Here is an 18,380-nt window from a genome sequence, read left to right as displayed (position 1 = left end):
GAACCAGTTCCATTGATTGACCTGTCTTCATCAATCATCCATCTCCCAGTTACAGGCCAAGTTTCCTCTCAAGCTCACCGAGATCTTGCTCATTCCATTTATATCCAAGACGATGACCGATCTGTCCCATCCACCGATAGCCACCAACTGACTGTTTGGATGAAAGGTCACACAGTTCAAAGGGCATGAGGAGTCCCATTGGTGGAGCACATGACCTTGGGCAGCGTCCCAGAGCTGGGAAATTTTTTAAAATAGTAAAAGAATTGAGAGTTTTGTAAAATACTTTTGTTGTTGTTGTTGTTGTTGCTGCTGCTGTTATTATTATTATTATTATTATTATTATCACAATCATCCAGATGTTCAGATTGGGTTTGGCATTTTTTTCTACCTATCAAGTCCTTACCAAGGACCTGGGATAGGCAAATCTAGATATTTGATGTTGTTACAGATATCATCACAGGAAGGAAACAGTTCCAAGTAAAGCCTCCTTCTGCAATTGACTGATGGCAAATTTGTCAATACCTAGATGTTCAAGTTGTTTTGGGGCTGCACCTAAGGTGCCTATTGGTACTATCCTTGCTTGCCTTTATCAGGTCATTCTATTTCAACAATCAAGTTCAAATCCAATCAATTTCAACAATCGAGTTATCAAAGCATGGAACTCATTGCCGGACTCAATTTTGTCAACCCCTAACCCCCAACATTTCTCCCTTAGACTTTCCACGATTGACCTCTCCAGGTTCCTAAGAGGCCAGTAAGGGCACTGGTGTGCCTTTCGTCCCCTGTCCAATTGTCTTTCCTTTCTCTCACTTATCATATATATTTTCTTTCTTTCGTATATCCTCTCCTCTAAGTTCACTTTTACCCTTATATATATTACTACATGTCTATTTTTCTTCCTATGTATTTGTGTATTGGACAAATAAATAAATAAAATAAATAAATAAAAATATTTCTATTTGAAGGTCTCTGTTCAGTTCTTTCTCTTCTGGGGTAATTTTATTTTTATTTTTCTCCATACAAAACGTCTTCAATACATTTTAAAATATTTTCATATTATAACAAAAACAGTATCAAGTTAATAAATTATTTATAATTAATCTCCCCCCCCAAAAAAATTATTAGTTCCCAATTAATTACTTCTGGTATCAATCCAATCCCCCCAACCTTGACCTCTAATTTTGTCATCTAGATATCTATTTTTTTTCCTAATTCTTTTCTTCTAGTTCTTTCTCTTCTTTTTTAATATGTGGCACTGCCACATTATCATCATTTGATTAGTCTATAGGCCATATCAATTATACAAGGTTCAAACATGCTTATAATTGTTGCAACTATTATCCTCAGTGCTACCTATAGCACAGTATAAGAAGCTGTAAGGGTTCTATTTGGCAATTGCTGACAGAGAAGAAGGCAGTGTAATAACTGAACTTGGCAAAAATGCCAGCAAGATAATATCCAATCTGGAAAGCACCCTTCTTCGTACAGGAGGTGCAAATATAGGCAAAAACAAAGCATATTTTAATAAATTAATGAGGTCATGTAAGCCAAAGAGGAAAGTCTAATTTATATAGACTTTCATATACAACATTTTAATAAAAATTGTTAACAAATAAACTTAAAAATCTGAAATTGTGAGGGGCCCTCTCAGACAATGAGTCTTTGACAATTTGAAGGTGTGTGGACTTCAACTCCCAGAATTCCTCAGTCAGCTGGCTTGGGATCTCTGGGAGTTGAAGTCCACACATCTTCAAATTGCCAAGATTGAGGAAACAATGCTTTAGCCTGTATATGGTTTAATTGATGCTTAAGTCTAGTTCTGTGTGCTTCCCCTTCCCTTAAACCCAGTCAATTATACCTTAAGAGCGCCATCCAGTGATACTGAAGCTAATAGTTTAGAATCTGAACTGATGCAACAGTCTGTAATATGAGCCTTGTGAGCAGCCTTGCTCAGGATCCTAAAACAATAAAAAAAACAGAAAGGCAGCACTCAGATTTGGTGGCTAGCTGACCTGAATTAATGCAAGATCACTAATGTTTTTTTTTTTAATGTAGGATTTTTATGTCAGGTAATCTGTTAGTACTATATACAAAACAGTTGGGTTTGCAATACATAAGTAAGGTGTAAAGTATGTCTGACAAAGACAGGCTTGTAATATTATTATTGTATTGAGAGATATTGACTGTTTACGTCGATTGTGCTATTTCTAAAAGTAAACACTATTTTATAAACTTTCATGTATGACTGAATAATTGCTCATATCTCCTGGATATCTGCTGGAATCCAATCTTTTCCTTTGTGTATGTTCTTAATAATTCAATGGTTCTGCACATTCCTTAACAAATCAACAAGTTTGAACAAGAAGGAAACGAAAGAAACAATGTGCAAGAAAAAAAACCAGTAATGAAATATAGTGAATTCCAATCTGTTCTATAACAGTTCATTAACTATCCCTCTTAACAGAAAAAAAATGGTTGTCAGTTATTTCCTGAAATATTTTATGTTGAAATATCTGAATTTTTTTCCTAGATATTTGATAAATCACTTCTAGTGATCACTTTAACAAAGGCGGCAAGAAAGGTCGTAAAATCAGGAATGATTCACTTAATAACTGAATTACTTAGCAAAGGAAATTATGTTCCCAGTTGTAATCCTAGTTCCAGGACTATTTGTATTCAAGATAAAAAAAATTTCCCTCAGCCCGTAATACCTGCATCCTTCTCTCAGGCTCCAAATTTCAAAGCGTCCATCAAAGGCCCCAAGACAAACCGTTGTTTCAGACAAGAAAGCACAGGCCGAGATTCCATCACAGGAGGTCAACAAGGATTTCTGTTCCTAAAACATTGAAAGGGGGAAAATCTTCAATCAGAAATCAAATCCAACTACTCCCTTCACCCAACCACATTCATCCGATGCAACCATATTTTGCTTTGTGAATTTGAGCAGAGGGCCATAAAACAGCAAACTATGCAGGCTCTAATTTCAAAGATAAAAAGGATGTTTTTAGCAGTTTTTCTTCTTTGTTCAGGGTGGCATTTGGCTCAGATCTCTAAGTTCCTTTTTCTTTGTTGATAATAATATATTTGTTTTATATGGTTAACTTTTTATCAATGCTGTCCTGAGCAATAACGATAACTCATTGTAACTTATTTGTTTGTTTACTAATATTATATCTTTGCATCATTTTTGTATTTTGTTCCTTTGTTTTCCTTCACACACAGTCACTTTAAAGAACTGCAGATACATTCTTATTCAGTGCTTCCCAAAATCTGGGGAAATTATCCCTAATTGGGCAAAAGTGGTTTTTCTTTGGCTAATGACATATAATCCTATTATCCATAACAGCCACATTTAAATTAACTTAAAGTTTCTGATATTTATTTATTATTTCTTTCATCCATCCATCCATCCATTCATCCATTCATTCATTTATTGGATTTGTATGCCGCCCCTCTCCGGAGACTCGGGGCAGCTAACAGCAACAATAAAACAGTGTACAATAGTAATCCAATACTAAAAAAGATTAAAAACCCATTAATATAAAAACCAAACATACATACATACATACCATGCATAGAATTGTAAAGGCCTAGGGGGAAAGAGGATCTCAATTCCCCCATGTCTGACGGCAGAGGTGGGTTTTAAGTAGCTTACGAAAGGCAAGGAGGGTGGGGGCAATTCTAATCTCTGGGGGGAGTTGGTTCCAGAGGGTCGGGGCTGCCACAGAGAAGGCTCTTCCCCTTGGTCCCACCAAGCGACATTGTTTAGTTGACGGGACCCGGAGAAGACCCACTCTGTGGGACCTAACTGGTTGCTGGGATTCGTGCAGCAGAAGGCGGTTCCTGAGATAATCTGGTCCGGTGCCATGAAGGGCTTTATAGGTCATAACCAACACTTTGAATTGTGACCGGAAACTGATCAGTAACCAATGCAGACTGCGGAGTGTTGGTGTAACATGGGCATATTTGGGAAAGCCCATGATTGCTCTCGCAAAAATTCAAAAATATATTCAAAAATCTCCCAAGGTATTCCTAATAAGATCAAAATGGATATATTGCCAATGGTAAGTTGTTGATATGACATAAAGATCATTGATTGATATTGTTTTTATAAGACAGGCAGTCTTCAAGTTATGACCATTTGTTTCATGACTGCCCAAAGTAATAAAGGGTGCTGAAAGATAAAGCTTTACAACAGGTCTTTAAAATTTGAGAAGACTTTCTGATAAGCGTTTGAACAATGAAGCAAAAAGTTTGGGAAGCCAACTTCTCTAAATGAACACAGCCTGAATACCTCTGAAGCTAAAACATTGCTGAGAACTTGTGGTCACTTTTACCTGTCCGGTCTTCATTTCCACCAGATGTAATGTCCCCTCCACAGTACCCACGATGGCCAGATTTGCCGAAGGAGCAAGAGAAACAGAAGAAGGAGTGGAAGGAAGGTTCAAAACGAGACTGTTGAGTAAAAGAAAAGAGGCCGATGAAGGTTCTGCCATCCAGTTACAGCTGTCTGGAAATTGAGTTATGGCAGCTGGGTTTTTCTTTGTGGTATGAAACGTTTCTCTGCTTATCCAAGCAGTTCTTCACTCTGAGCAAATGTGTGGAGTGATTCTCAGTCATCCAGGTTATTGTTGTCTCAAATGTGATTTTCCAAAAGGCAATTGGAGTGGGGGTTTTTTGCCTGAGAAGAATATGTTTTCTTTCTCATCTAAGAAGCTTCATCAGTTCTAAAGCTTCTTGGATGACAACTGATGGAGCTTCTTGGATGAGAAGGTGTTGTGATTCAGTCTGAGGCTCCTCAGGGAACGGCTGGAACTCTGCCGGCTCCATGCTCAGAGGGGGAGGACGAGGAACAGGAGGAGGAGGAGGACCAGGCAGACGGGGAAGAGGAATGTCAGGACGAAGAGGAGGGAGAACAGCCTGAGACCCCCGGGGGGAAGCTCTCCCCAGCGAATAGCCTGGAGTCATTAGATGAGAACGCACAAGCCATCATAGATATGAGGCAGAGAAGGGCAGCACAACGAAGGGGACAATTAGCCAGGTATTTCCATCCCTAATAGGCAACAGCTGGGTTTGGGTGTGCTTCTCCTCAGAAAGGTTGAAAAGGCAGGCCCGCCCTTCCTGTATTGTGGAGAGTTATCTTTTGGGAGTCCTGTGACCTTGCTTCGATCCTTGGCGTCTCTGATTCTGGCTTGTGGCCTCGAAGGCTGAAAACGTGGGAGAGGCGTGGGTTTTATTATCTACAGTGGTGTGTGTGCCAGCAAGAAGCCTGTTGTATTGTCTGGCCGTCGTGACTTTTCTGTGAAGCTTCATAGCATTCCAGTTTGTAAGAACAGTTTTTGTTATCTGTGTTTGTTTTCAAAGATATAAAATGACTTTGCTTTTTACCAGCGTGTCTGGATATTCTTTTTAGTTGGTGTTGACGTCTGGGGGAACCCAGACAGAACAGGGGGCAGGGGGAATAGTACAGTTGCCTTTTGAAAAAGCCCCTTGGAGTCAGTCTGAGCAAGATCCTTAGGGGCACATCCATCTATGTCCTTCGGATTGGTTTAATTTATCACCTATTGTATTTTTCGGAGTATAAGATGCACCAGGGTATAAGACGCACCTTAGTTTTGGGGGAGGAAAATGGGGAGGGGGGAATCTACCTACCAGGTATTTCTCTGTGGCAGCTCCAGTCCCTTGGAATCAACTCCCACTCCCCCCAGAGATTCGCACCGCCCCCACCCTCCTGGCCTTTAAAAAAAAACCAGTTATATTTGGTTATCCATATTACAACCACGGCCAGAATAGCTTATGCACAAATGTGGAAGAACGAAGGAATCCCACAGGAAGGGCAGATTCGGGAGAAAATCACATACTGTGCAGAAATGGTTAAACTAACATTAGAATTTTAAAAATAAAGAATAATCTTCATTTTATAATTGCTGGGATTTATTCTATCGTTGGATTGAAAAAAAGCCAAACCGTCATAACACTCTAAATTGTTAAAGTACAAAGGAAAATGTATAATGTATAAAGGAGAGTAAGATATCTATATTAATTAAGATTATTATCTTTTTTCTCTTTATTTTTTGTTAATTAGTAATTATTAATTGCTATTTAAGATAGGCAATAGAGAATGTACATAGTTAATATCGCTATACAGACTTGTCGGGCACTTGCCGTTGTTTATTGTGACTTTTAATTGTATATGTTTGTATTGTTTATATATGTAAATAAAATTTATATTTTAAAAAAAGGTTTTAAAAACGCATCTCTGCCAGCAGGCTTAGGCCGTTGAGCATTGGCATTCTGGTCCAGCTGATAGTAGAATAATATGACTATGACTGGATGAATTTGGTTGGTTTTAATTGTTTGGGGTTTTAGATTTGGATCTTATGTTTGGGTTTCTTAAATTTTGTATTTTGCATTTGAATTTTATCTTGTAAGCCGCCCTGAGTCCCCTGAAGGAAGGCAGCCTAGAGATCCACATAAATAAATAAATAATAAATAAATAAATTTATCTGGCTAGCATCCTTAGTCTGCTCAGCTTCAGGACATTATTTTATCTGAAAAGGGGCTGGGGAAAAAAACCTTTTTGGGAGGGAGTAGCAATGAAAACAAGCCTGCAAAGACTTAGGGCTAGAAAAATACTTCAGAGGGAGTACGAATGAAAAGATCCTGCAAGCCAGGAAGATCATTAGCACCTCCTTAGGACTGAATTTTTTTTCTTCCGAGCAAGTAGCAATGAAAACAAGCCTGCAAAAATAAGCACCTTGGAGAAATAACACCTACCCCAAATTTTCAGCTGCTGTTTGGGGGAGGGGAGAGGTGTGTCTCATACTCCAAAAAATACGGTAATCTGAATAAGATTGTTAGGTGGAATAGTCAACAAAATTATCAGCATATGAATAACCAACTTGATAAAATTGAAGAAGCTACTTGGATAAACAAGAAAATGTTGGCTGTCCAAAAGAGATTGGACAGCCATTTTTCTCCAGTTTGAGCAGGGAGTTGAACTGGGAGACCTTCAGGATCCCTTCCAACTCTGTTATTTTGTTTTGAACCAACAACAAAAGAAGTTTCTTTGACATAACTCAATTTCCAGATAAAAGACGGCTGGGGGGGAGAACAATAACTAATTAAATATTTAAATTAAAACTCAGCCCCTACCAATCAGACTGAATCACTGTATAGTGACTCTCCTTAGCAGCGCATTGGAGAAGTACCCCATCTCTCCTTTAAAGAATTACCTCTTGTTTCGCTGGGCCCTCTTTGGCTTGTTAATCCATTTCAAAAAATGTTTCTTGCATTTCTGGAGCACCACCTGAGCTTGTAAGCAAAGATCCGAGCAACTGGGTTCATTAGCTGCTTGCTGCAGGAGCAGTAGAGGATTCTGGGAAAGCAGCCCAAAGTTTCTTTGCAAAAAGTCAGAGAACAAGTTGACCGCCTCACTGGATTCTGAGCCAGAAGTTGTTGCTACAAGAAAACAATGGACAGATTCATATGTTCAATCAATTTTAGGATACTTCTGTATGTCTACAGAACGAGCCCCTTGCAAGGACAACCCCTAAATCAGATATATCCAACTTTGGCAACTTTAAGAGCTGTGGACTTCAACTCCCAGAATTCCACATCCAGCCTGGGGAATTCTGGGAGATGAAGTCCACAGGTCTTAAAGTTGCCAAGATTGGACATCCCTGCCCTAAAAGAAGCCTGCTAAAAGCCTTGCCAGCTAAAAAGTTGCAGCCATTTTCCAAACCTGTAACTGCCCAACTAGTTAGGGAGAAGAGCACAACAATGTTTTTTTCAGCCCCTCTTTTCAACCCACAGTGGCTCACCATAGAGTGCATAGGCTTCAGAGAGGCTACGTAGGAGGCCAAGATGAAGGTGACCACTGATAACCTTTAAATCAGTCAGGAAAGAAGCCAGAACATCCAAATGACCACTTTGGACCTGTGGAAGAAGAATTATAATTCAAGAAGGCCACTCTCTGAAAGCAGTTTTTCTCAACTTTGGCAACTCCCAGAATTCCCCAGCCAGGGAGGTTATGAATTCTAGTCATGGTTTTGGGCACAAAGGAAACTGAATGATCTTGAGCCAGTCAATTTCTCTCAACTCTATGAAGGAGGCAATGGCAAAACACTTCCAAAAAACTTTACCAAAAAAACTGCAGGGACATACAAGGGAGTCTCCAAAAATCAGACATGACTGAACAGAAGAAAGAAAATGAAGAACTCTGTACGTAAAGAATCTCTTTAATTTTTTTTTGAAAGATGCACTTCCAGTTTCTTATGTGCACAGGATCTATTATTCTGCTTTTATATTTCTCTATAACCATTTAAATCACCAAGAAGCTTCCTTTATTAAGACAAATTCAGCTTCTTTAAGTTGTTTCTTAAAAGCTTTCAAGTCACTTACCAAGTGGTATGGCAGGGCAGTTAATGCCTCTGCCTCAGATTTCTGGAAGGTCCGGGAGCCATCTGGGTCTGAAAGTTTCCACCAGTGAGCTACAGATGAGAAAAATATTAGGCAATTGCTCATTAGTGCCCCCAACAGGCCGAATTTAAACACTGTCTTCCACTATGAAAAATACTGCTTCCCTCTGGAGGCTGGCTGAGGTGTTGCAATAATGGCACAACTGAATGCAAGTACAGATAGATCTCAATAAGTACAGCAAATGATGGTCTCATTATTCTAATTTGTACAGTGCTCCCTCAATTTCCACGGGGGATGCGTTCCAAGACTGCCCGCAAAAGTTGAATTTCCGCGAAGTAGAGATGCGGAAGTAAATGCACTATTTCTGGCTATGAACAGTATCACAAGCCTTTCCTTAACACTTTAAACCCCTAAATTGCAATTTCCCATTCCCTTAGCAACCATTTACTCACCATGTTTATTTATTAAAGTTTATTTTAAAAAATATTTATTAAAGGTGGATGAAAGTTTGGCGATGACATATGACGTCATCGGGCGGGAAAAACCGTGGTATAGGGGGGGAAAACCACGAAGTATTTTTTAATTAATATTTTTGAAAAACCGTGGTATAGACTTTTCGCGAAGTTCAAACCCGCGAAAATCGAGGGAACACTGTATTCTCCAAAGTGAAACTTTTATGGAAAATGTAGAATTTGGTTCCAGGTAAATGGAACTGGGGGATAAATTTTTTTAAATATAAATTTGATTTGTATATTAATGAAATATTACAAAAAAGAATATAAATAATATACAGTACTTTAAATTTAAACTATTGATTTAAAGAGTCGCAGTGCAGTTACAGAAAGCAAAACACAGATACAATCCTTGATTTACAATGGGTTCATATAATGACTGCGGTGTTGACGTAATGATTGATGCAAAAAGGGTCACATAGTGAGGTCAGTTATGTGCTTTACAACTGTCACAACGTATGACTCTAATTGCCAGATTCAACTATGATTATAAGTGAAGGATTAACTATAAAAGTCATAACAATTCTATTGTAGATTCAAGCACAGTAATATCTTTAGCATTTTGGCAATGTTTTGACTATGTTTATATTTTTCAGTTACATCAAATTTGTGCCCTAATGTAATTAGGAGAAATTCTTTGTTAAACTTCTACTGTTCTCTTCTGACAGACTCCTTCCTCTCGCCAAAGTTCCTGAGGGCAAGACCAAAAGCAATGGACAGAAACTAAACAAGGAAAGAAGCAATCTAGAACTGAGAAGAAAAGTCCTGATAGTTAGAACAACTGATCAGGAGATCAACTTTCCTGCAACATTGGAGATTTTTAAGAAGACACTGGACAATCATTTGTCTGAAATGATATAGGGTTTCCTGCTTGAGCAGTGGGCTGGACTTGAAGACCTCCAAGGTCCCTTCCAACTCTGTTATTCTTTTATAACAATAATGATAGTATTTAGGTTTATATACTGCTTCATAAGGCTTTACATCCCTCTGTAAGCGGTTTACAGAATCAGCATTGCCACGAACAATCTGGGTCCTCATTTTACCCACCTCGGAAGGATGGAAGGCTGAGTCAACCTTGAGCCGGTGGTAAGATTTGAACTGCTGAACTGCAGTGCTGAACTCTAACCACTGCACCACCCTGGCTCTTATTCCTTTGGTGCAGATGATTAGCAGTGTCCTAATCCCTAATTACGACATGTGCCAACTTCAATTGCGCACACACACACCAGCCTCAAATTAATTGAATATTGGGCTGCCTTAAACACAACCTGGGATTCATTTATAATTTGTACAAAGGCAAATATTTCAACTCACATTAAAAATATTGTCCTTTTCAAACTTGTACTAACTGCGACCTACCTGAATTTAAATATTGCCAAAGATGAATTAAGGGGAGGGGAAGTTTGAAAGAATTGGTACCTGCCAAGAACAAATGAACACTATGCTCCAGCCCTGGTTTTTTCAAGTAGCGCCGTTCTACCGCCATCCTCAGGGGGGCACCACAGAGTTGCAGCCGAGAACCTGGGAGCTCCGAAGGGGAACCACAAGCTCCAAGAAGACTACGGAGAAATAGCAGATACAGTGATACCTTGTCTTACAAACTTAATTGGTTCTGAGACGAGGTTCTTAAGGTGAAAAGTTTGTAAGATGAAACAATGTTTCCCATAGGAATCAATGGAAAAGCAATTAATGCAAGCCCAAAATTCACCCCTTTTGCCAGCCGAGCCACCCGTTTTTGCTTGCTGGGATTCTCCTGAGGCTCCCCTCCATGGGAAATCCCACCTCCGGACTTCCATTGCCAGCGAAGTGCCCGTTTTTGTGCTGCTGGGATTCCCCTGCTGGGATTCCCCTGCAGCATCACAAAAACACGGAAGTCCAGAGGTGGGGTTTCCCATGGAGGGGAGCCTCAGGGGAATCCCAGCAAGCAAAAACGGGTGCTTCGCTGGCAATGGAAGTCCAGAGGCGGGGCATCCGAGTGGCAGTGGTGGGTTTGTAAGGTGAAAATAGTTTGTAAGAAGAGGCAAAAAAATCTTAAACCCCGTGTTTGTATCTCGAAAAGTTTGTATGACGAGGCGTTTGTAAGATGAGGTATCACTGTAGATGAATTTAGTTTTCTGGTTCCCGCTCCAAAAAATCAGTGCCACCCACTTCAGGATCAAACTACAGCCTCAGTGAAGAATTTAGGCAAGAATTTCAGTGTCACCTCCAGGTTGGTTTTACATCTGTACACTGCTGCTACCAATATTCCTCAACTATGGCAACTTCAAAATGTGTGTACTTCTACTCCAACAATTCCCCAGATGTCCTGCTGCTAAGGGAATTCAGGGAATTGAAGTTGACACCTCTTGAAGTTGCTAAGTTTGGGAAACATGGCTCTAGATATCCTTAAGAGTCTGCCCTCCATATGACATAGATCATATACTAGATCAGGGCAGTTAAACTTGTGGCCTGCGGGCCAGATGTATCACGCGTGGGCCACGCCCATGCCTGATTTAGCCACGATATGTCTCATGACAATGCTGTGACTGTCACGCTGTGCATTGACAGCCTCCAGAGACATCTAGAAACATTCAGTAATTAAATAGTTAACTCATGCATGTTAATGTAGCTCCTCCCTTTCTATGATGTAAACCTGCTTTCCTCACTTCCTCTCTGTGCAGGAAGAGAAGGCAGACTCCATCTTATCTTGAGAAGTCTTATGATGTAATGATGTGTCTCTTGCCTGCTCTCAGGCATTTTTACTTTTTATACTTTTCTAAATAAAAATAACTTCGTTTTGAAGTTCTCCTCGCAGCTTATTTCCATCGCCTCCATGGCTAGTCTCATTTCAGCTCACGCGAGCTGATCCTATATTGAGTCTATCTGCGACAGTGACAACACGAATTTGACACCCATGCAATAGATTGAGAGTTTCCAGGAGCTGTCTGCAAGCTTCCCAGACCCTCTGTCCACTCCAGTTTTGCTAAAAACAGGCCATTTTGGGGCATTTTTCACAATAATGGGGGCATTTTTATCTCCCTTCAGTCCCAGGAACTCTCTGCAAGCTTCCCAGACATTTTGTCTACCCATCTTTTGCTAAAAAATGGCTCAATTTTTTCCAAAATGGGCTGCAGGGGTAGGGCTTTGGGAGGCCAAAAATGGCTGTATTCAGTGTATAGGATGCACCAATATTTCCACCTCCTTTATATCATAGGTTTCTCAAGAGACAAATATATTGCTCAAAAAAGTAAAGGGAACACTCAAATAACACATTCTAGATCTGAATGAATGAAATGTTTTCATTGAATACTTTGTCCTGTACAAAGTTGAATGTGCACAACAGCATGTGAAATTGATTGTCAATCAGTGGACAGTTTGATTTCACAGAAGTTTGATTTACTTGGAGTTATATTGTGTTGTTTAAGTGTCCCCTTTATTTTTTTGAGCAGTGTAAAATAGTCTGGTTCTCCAATCTCTTTAAGAACTTGCCACAATTTGTTGTGATCCACAGAATCAAAGGCTTTAGCATAGTCAATGAAACAGAGGTAGGATGTTTTTCTGGAACTCCCTAGCTTTCTCCATGATCCAGCACATCCCTAATCTAATTTCCACTTCTTTTATAGAAGCACTTGGCATCCCATACGTGGAAACCCCATTTATGCATCTACCACACACAGCAATTCACACCCTATAGAGGAGAGTTATCTTTGTTCAGCCAGAACCCAAAAAGTGAATTCCTTACCCCCTCAGGCTCCGCAGCAGGTCAAAGAAGAGAGCTGTAGGGAAACTGCCAATGTGTCTTCCAACATTAATGGCTTTTTCCAAGGTTACGGTAGTCCCACTTAATTCCTTCCACATAGCAAGGACAGAATAGAGATCTTGTTCCATTAATCCTGCAGGGATCAAAGACAGAAGAGCCTTTCAATGGAGCAACTTAGAGCCTGACAGACGTTTTGCATCAAAGCATCATCTTAATTGTATCTATACATCTCCTCCTTTTCTTCTGTCCTTTAAGAAAGGTGAGGTGAAAGGCTCCCTTAATTTTAAACTCAACACAACTCTTGAGAGGTTGGGCTGAAAGAGCATGACAGGCCAAGGTCACTTAAAACTCCTTGAAACTAGATGAGCCACAGCTGACTGCAATTTGGCAGTTCGAATCTCACCAGGCTCAAGCTTGACTCAGCCTTCCATCTTTCTGAAGTTGGTCAAATGAGGACCCAAATTGTTGGGGGCAATAAGATGATTCCGTAAACAGCTTAGAAAGAGCTGTAAAGCACTGTGAAGCAGTATATGAGTCTAAGTGCTAATGGTATCTAAGGACCAAGTTCAAATCTTCCATCACAATATGCCTAGAAGAATGCATCATCTCCAATTGCTTCCCTCCATCCCATCCATCATATCTCTGAGCTTGGATATTGGGGGGGCTTTTTTTTGCAGGCTTTTCATTTACCCAACTATATAATATCATCAGTGCTTCAACTGCTACTCCCTTCTAGCGCTGGTGTTAGCAATAACACGTAGATTTATATACCGCTTCACAGTGCATTACAGACCTCACTAAGTAGTTTACAGAGTCAGCATCTTGCCCCCATCAATGTGCCTCCTCATTTTACCAAGCACGGAAGGATGGCGCAGCAGGTAGAGTGCTGTACTACAGGCCACTGAAGCTGACTGTAGATCTGAAGGTCAGCGGTTCAAATCTCATCACCGGCTCAAGGTTGACTCAGCCTTCCATCCTTCCAAGGTGGGTAAAATGAGGACCCGGATTGTGGGGGCAATAGCTTAGCTCTGTTAAAAAAGTGCTATTGCTAACATGTTGTAAGCCGCCCTGAGTCTAAGGAGAAGGGCGGCATAAAAATTAATAAATAAATAAATAAATAATAATAAATGGATCGAACTCCTGGAGGGAGCAGTGAGATAGCCTGCAGTAATGCATCCTAACCACTGCGCTACCGTGGCTCAGAAGTTACCTAGATGTTTGAACAATGAAATTCTACAATCGAGTTCAGAGAGCATTAAGCAGCCCTTAAAGGTCTTATTTATGACCACTGGTACCCGCAACCCCTAACCTAGTGACACTCTGAATATTCGCACATAACTTCCCATTGCAACGTACCATCCCTGCTGGCCCAGAGAGACAGCAGAGTGATAGCAACCAGCTCCAGCCCGTGATCTTGCTCCATGCAACTTAACAAGTGTTGCATCATCAGAGGAAGAGAGGTGGGAAGTTTCTGAATCCGTTCCGAGAGCTGAAATCAAAAATAATAATTAATTAATAATAATTTATTAGATTTGTATGCCGCCCCTCTCCGAGAACTCGGGGCGGCTCACAACAATAATAAACGATGTACAAATCCAATATTTAAAAAGACAATTTAAAAACCCGTATTAATAAAATAATCACACAACCCAATCAAACTATACATAAACCAGGTAGTTAGGGGAGGTGTCAATTTCCCCATGCCTGGCAGCAAAGGTGAGTTTTCAACAACTTACCAAAGGCGAGGAGGGTAGGGGCAGTTCTAATCTGCAGGGGGAGTTGGTTCCAGAGGGCCGGGGCCATCACAGAGAAGGCTCTTCCCCTGGGCCCCGCCAGATGACATTGTTTCGTCGACGGGATCCGGAGAAGGCCCAATCTGTGGGACCGAATCGGCCGCTGGGATTCGTGCGGCAGAAGACAGTCCCGGAGGTATTCTGGTCCGATGCCATGTACGGCTTTATAGGTCATAACCAACACTTTGAATTGAGATCGGAAACTGATCGGCAGCCAGTGCAGGCTGTGGAGTGTTGATGAGACATGGGCGTATCACCCCATGCCCTTGGATGATCTCACCCAGCGGTTTCATGTAGATATTGAATAGCAGGGGGAGAGGACTGGCTCCTGAGGCACCCACAAGGGAGAGACCTAGAGGACGACCTCTAACCCCCCACTAACACCAACTGCGACCGACCGGAGAGGTAGGAGGAGAACCACTGTAGAACAATGCCTCCCACTCCCAACCCCTCCAGCTGGCGCAGAAGGCTACCATGGTCAATGGTATCAAAAGCCTATGAGGTCAAGAAGCACCAGGACAGAGGACAAGCCCCTGTGCCAGGCCTGCCAGAGATCATCCATCAGCGCGACCAAAGCAGTTTCCATGCTGTAACCAGGCCTGAATCCTGACTGTTGAGGGCCTAGATAATCGGCTTCTTCCAAGGACCGCTGGAGCTGAAGCGCCACCACCTTCTCAACAACCTTTCCCATAAAGGGAAGGTTGAAGACTGGATGATAGTTGTTGAGAACAGCTGGGTCCAGGGAAGGCTTCTTGAGGAGGCGGCACACGAGTGCCTTCTTGTAGGGAGCCAGAAAGGACACCCTCCCCAAAGAAGTGTTGACAATCTCCTGGACCCAGCTCCATGTCACCTCCCTGCCGGCCGAAACCGGTAAAAAAGATGGATATTTTTAAAAAAGAAAAAAAGAATGACAGATAAAATCTCTTGAAGTTCAGGGATGTAAGCCGCCCCGAGTCTTTGGAGAGGGGTAGCATACAAATCTAATTAATCAATTAACCAATTAACCCATTAATAATTGTGCAGAAGCCTTTCTTCAAGCCTGCCTTGTATGGCAAAGCTGTCAAAATCGGTGTTATTGAGGGCCGCATTGGGGTTGTTGTTTTTCCTTGGCAAGCTGGGATGAGCATGGCCATGATGGGAATGGCCAGCTTGATGTCACTCATGTCGGGGGCGCCTGTGATGGCCCGAATGCTCTGCTAGCGAAAACAGGCTCCCGAGCTCCATTTTCAGCCATGATGGCCTCTTGCAGCCCTCTAGCAGCTGGGTGGTGGGGAGTTCTTTTTTCGCTGGCAGAGGCACCATGAGCCAGTCCTTCATTGTTTCCACAGGGCAACCCCGCAGGCCTGATCTAAGCAACCACACAGGCCAGATGAGGGCTGCGGCCCTTGAGTTTGACACATATGTTCTAAGGGAATACCTTACCTTCTCGTAGAGGGCAAAAAGCCGCAGGTCCTGGATTAGCAAGCTCAGGTATAAAGGCTGCTGAGAGCCACGTTTGAGAAGCACGAGTCGCATCTGTGGAGAGAAGAGATTATAGCTCCAGGACCCCTTGCTGTCCTCAATCTTTTGCCACCCCCTCTCATTAAGCCTGTGTCAAGGACTCCCATAATTCCCCACTAATGAAACCAGGGAAGATGAAGAAGGCCATATGTAGCATCCTGGAAGGCACCGATCTGTAGAAGTAGAAGCGGTTTCCAGAGTCAACATTTTGCCCCAAACAATCTGGGCCCTCATTTGACTGAACTCGGAAGGATGGAAGGCTGAGTCAACCTTCAACCTGGTTTACCTGGTTATTAAAAGCAGACTCCTCCAATTTTTTCCCATGCAGGGCCAAATCTTTGCGGACAATGGTAGCCCGGTCTGGAGGGGCCAAAGGCTCAAGGGGGATGAAGACAGCATCCTTCCGTTGCTTAAGGGATTGAAGCAGCATGGACTCTGCAGAGACGCTGAGGAGCAGGCTGACTCGCTGTAGGGAGACACAGAGGTTATAAGGATGCTGGGACAGATAATTTAATAACAAATGGGAAAGCACTTGATTGGGGAAAGCAAGTAGATACTGTAGATCAGGGGTGAAATTCAATAAGAAGATATACCAGTTACAGTGGTACCACTGCCTAAGAATGCCTCTACTTACAAACTTTTCTAGATAAGAACCAGGTGTTCAAGATTTTTTTGCCTCTTCTCAAGAACCATTTTCCACTTACAAACCTGAGCCTCCGAAACTGTAACCGGAAAAGGCAGGAAGAAGTCTCTGGGGGGCCTCTCTAGGAATCTCCTAGGAGGAAACAGGGACAGAAAAGGCAGGGAGAAGCCTCCATGGGGCCTTTCTAGGAATCTCCTGGGAGGAAACAGGGCCTCCACCCTCCCTATGATTTCTCCAACCGCACACATTATTTGCTTTTACATTGATTCCTATGGGGAAAATTGCTTGTTCTTACAAACTTTTCCACTTAAGAACCTGGTCACGGAACAAATTAAGTTCTTAAGTAGAGGTATCACTGTATTATATTTGTGTATCAATATAAAAATATAAATTTTATAAATATAAAAGAGGCACACAAATACTTACATAAGAGCAATAAGAGCCAAATAGTATTTGTGTAATTCTTTTATTGTTTTGTGTATAATAATTGGTATATTTTCCTTTTGTAGGTCATTAGGCCACACCCACCCACCCAGTCACATGACCACCAAGAAACGCCCACCAAGCTACACCGTCAGAGCCAGTAGGGAACAAATTTGAATTTCAGTCCTGGATGTGACTGTATGTAGACCAGGATTGAGCCCAGGACTGGAAAAGATATAAAAGGAAACTACACCTTACCTGGGGCATATTTTCAGGCAGCCAGTCAGATACCAGCTCTCCACCAGCAGCGTTGATCAAGTCAGCATCGTCGATCAAAATCACCAAAGACTGACGCCGTTTCAACAACTTGGCCACCGCATGGAGAAGGCATTCAAACTGGGTTACAAGCCCTCTGTAAGGAAAAAAAAATATTTACAGTGGTACCTCTACCTAAGAACGTTGATGGAATTGCTTGTGGAGTACCAAGTTTTGATGAACTCATGAGCATGTCATGTCATGGAAGTGGAAGTGTGGCCAATGATTTGTGCGTTGCTCCAATTGAACTGGTGCTGCTTGGTTTCGGTGTGGGTAGAGATTAAAGGTTTGGGGATCATGGTGTTTGGACTGCCAGCTGGTATTTGTGGATGATTGCTGCAGTTTCCACAATTGGAGGGCAGAGGGCAGTCTTGAGGCCATCTTTTAATGATGCTCAACATCTCACTAGTCAAGCCCAGCACTGCAGAATGAGGACTCTGTACTGACCTGTAACTTATAGGTGGGGTCGGAGGGTTCTCTAGCAACCCCCTCAGCAAGGCACATAGATGATCCAACATGACTTGGGCTTTGGTTTGATTGGGTCCTGCCTTTGTGAAATGGGCTACGACGTGATACTTGGGAGGAGGGCCTTCTCCTTCCAGTGGGGCCATCTTCCTGAGCTTTTCTGCTAGTGCTGCCTATGGAGATGGGAAGAAAAAAGAGGAAAAGCTTTGTTCATGGATTCCAGTCAGATTGATTGAGACTTATATGCTGCGTAATCCTACAGGACTCATAACAATAAAACCACCCAGTAGAAAGTCAAATTGAAACATTAATAACAATAAAAAACCCTTAAACTAATCAATAATGTTGGGGTTTTAAATTTTGTATTTTGTTTATGCTGTACATCGCCCTGAATCCATCAGGAGATGAGCAGCTTATAAATCAAAACAAACAAATAAATAAATAAATACAATCATACTCCCACACATAGCAATCAAAATATGTTTTGGTCGGGATTAAGATGTTAGTTCTCATGGCCTCCAGGCAAAGCTAGGTTTTCAAGGCTTTTCAGAAGGTCAGTAGGGTGGGGC

General features: G+C 41.7%; 1 protein-coding gene across 1 annotated transcript in view; it reads right to left on the bottom strand.

Moving 5' to 3' along the window:
- Window positions 1-18,380, bottom strand: part of TEP1 (telomerase associated protein 1) — a 108,160-nt gene that overhangs the window by 27,286 nt on the left and 62,494 nt on the right. Inside the window, exons 29-42 of the mRNA XM_070726808.1 lie at window positions 17,794-17,984; window positions 17,290-17,443; window positions 16,252-16,431; window positions 15,888-15,980; window positions 14,029-14,161; window positions 12,655-12,805; window positions 10,353-10,492; window positions 8,404-8,492; window positions 7,824-7,938; window positions 7,236-7,461; window positions 4,338-4,455; window positions 2,712-2,836; window positions 1,859-1,958; window positions 79-234 (exon numbers count right to left, since the gene is read on the bottom strand). Coding sequence (XP_070582909.1) covers window positions 79-234; window positions 1,859-1,958; window positions 2,712-2,836; window positions 4,338-4,455; window positions 7,236-7,461; window positions 7,824-7,938; window positions 8,404-8,492; window positions 10,353-10,492; window positions 12,655-12,805; window positions 14,029-14,161; window positions 15,888-15,980; window positions 16,252-16,431; window positions 17,290-17,443; window positions 17,794-17,984 — 1,971 coding nt within the window. The remainder of the gene's footprint in view (window positions 1-78; window positions 235-1,858; window positions 1,959-2,711; window positions 2,837-4,337; window positions 4,456-7,235; window positions 7,462-7,823; window positions 7,939-8,403; window positions 8,493-10,352; window positions 10,493-12,654; window positions 12,806-14,028; window positions 14,162-15,887; window positions 15,981-16,251; window positions 16,432-17,289; window positions 17,444-17,793; window positions 17,985-18,380) is intronic.

This window comes from Erythrolamprus reginae, chromosome Z (assembly GCF_031021105.1).
Source record: "Erythrolamprus reginae isolate rEryReg1 chromosome Z, rEryReg1.hap1, whole genome shotgun sequence".
Taxonomy (NCBI): Eukaryota; Metazoa; Chordata; class Lepidosauria; order Squamata; family Dipsadidae; genus Erythrolamprus; species Erythrolamprus reginae.
This window is presented reverse-complemented; position numbering and strand designations above follow the sequence as displayed.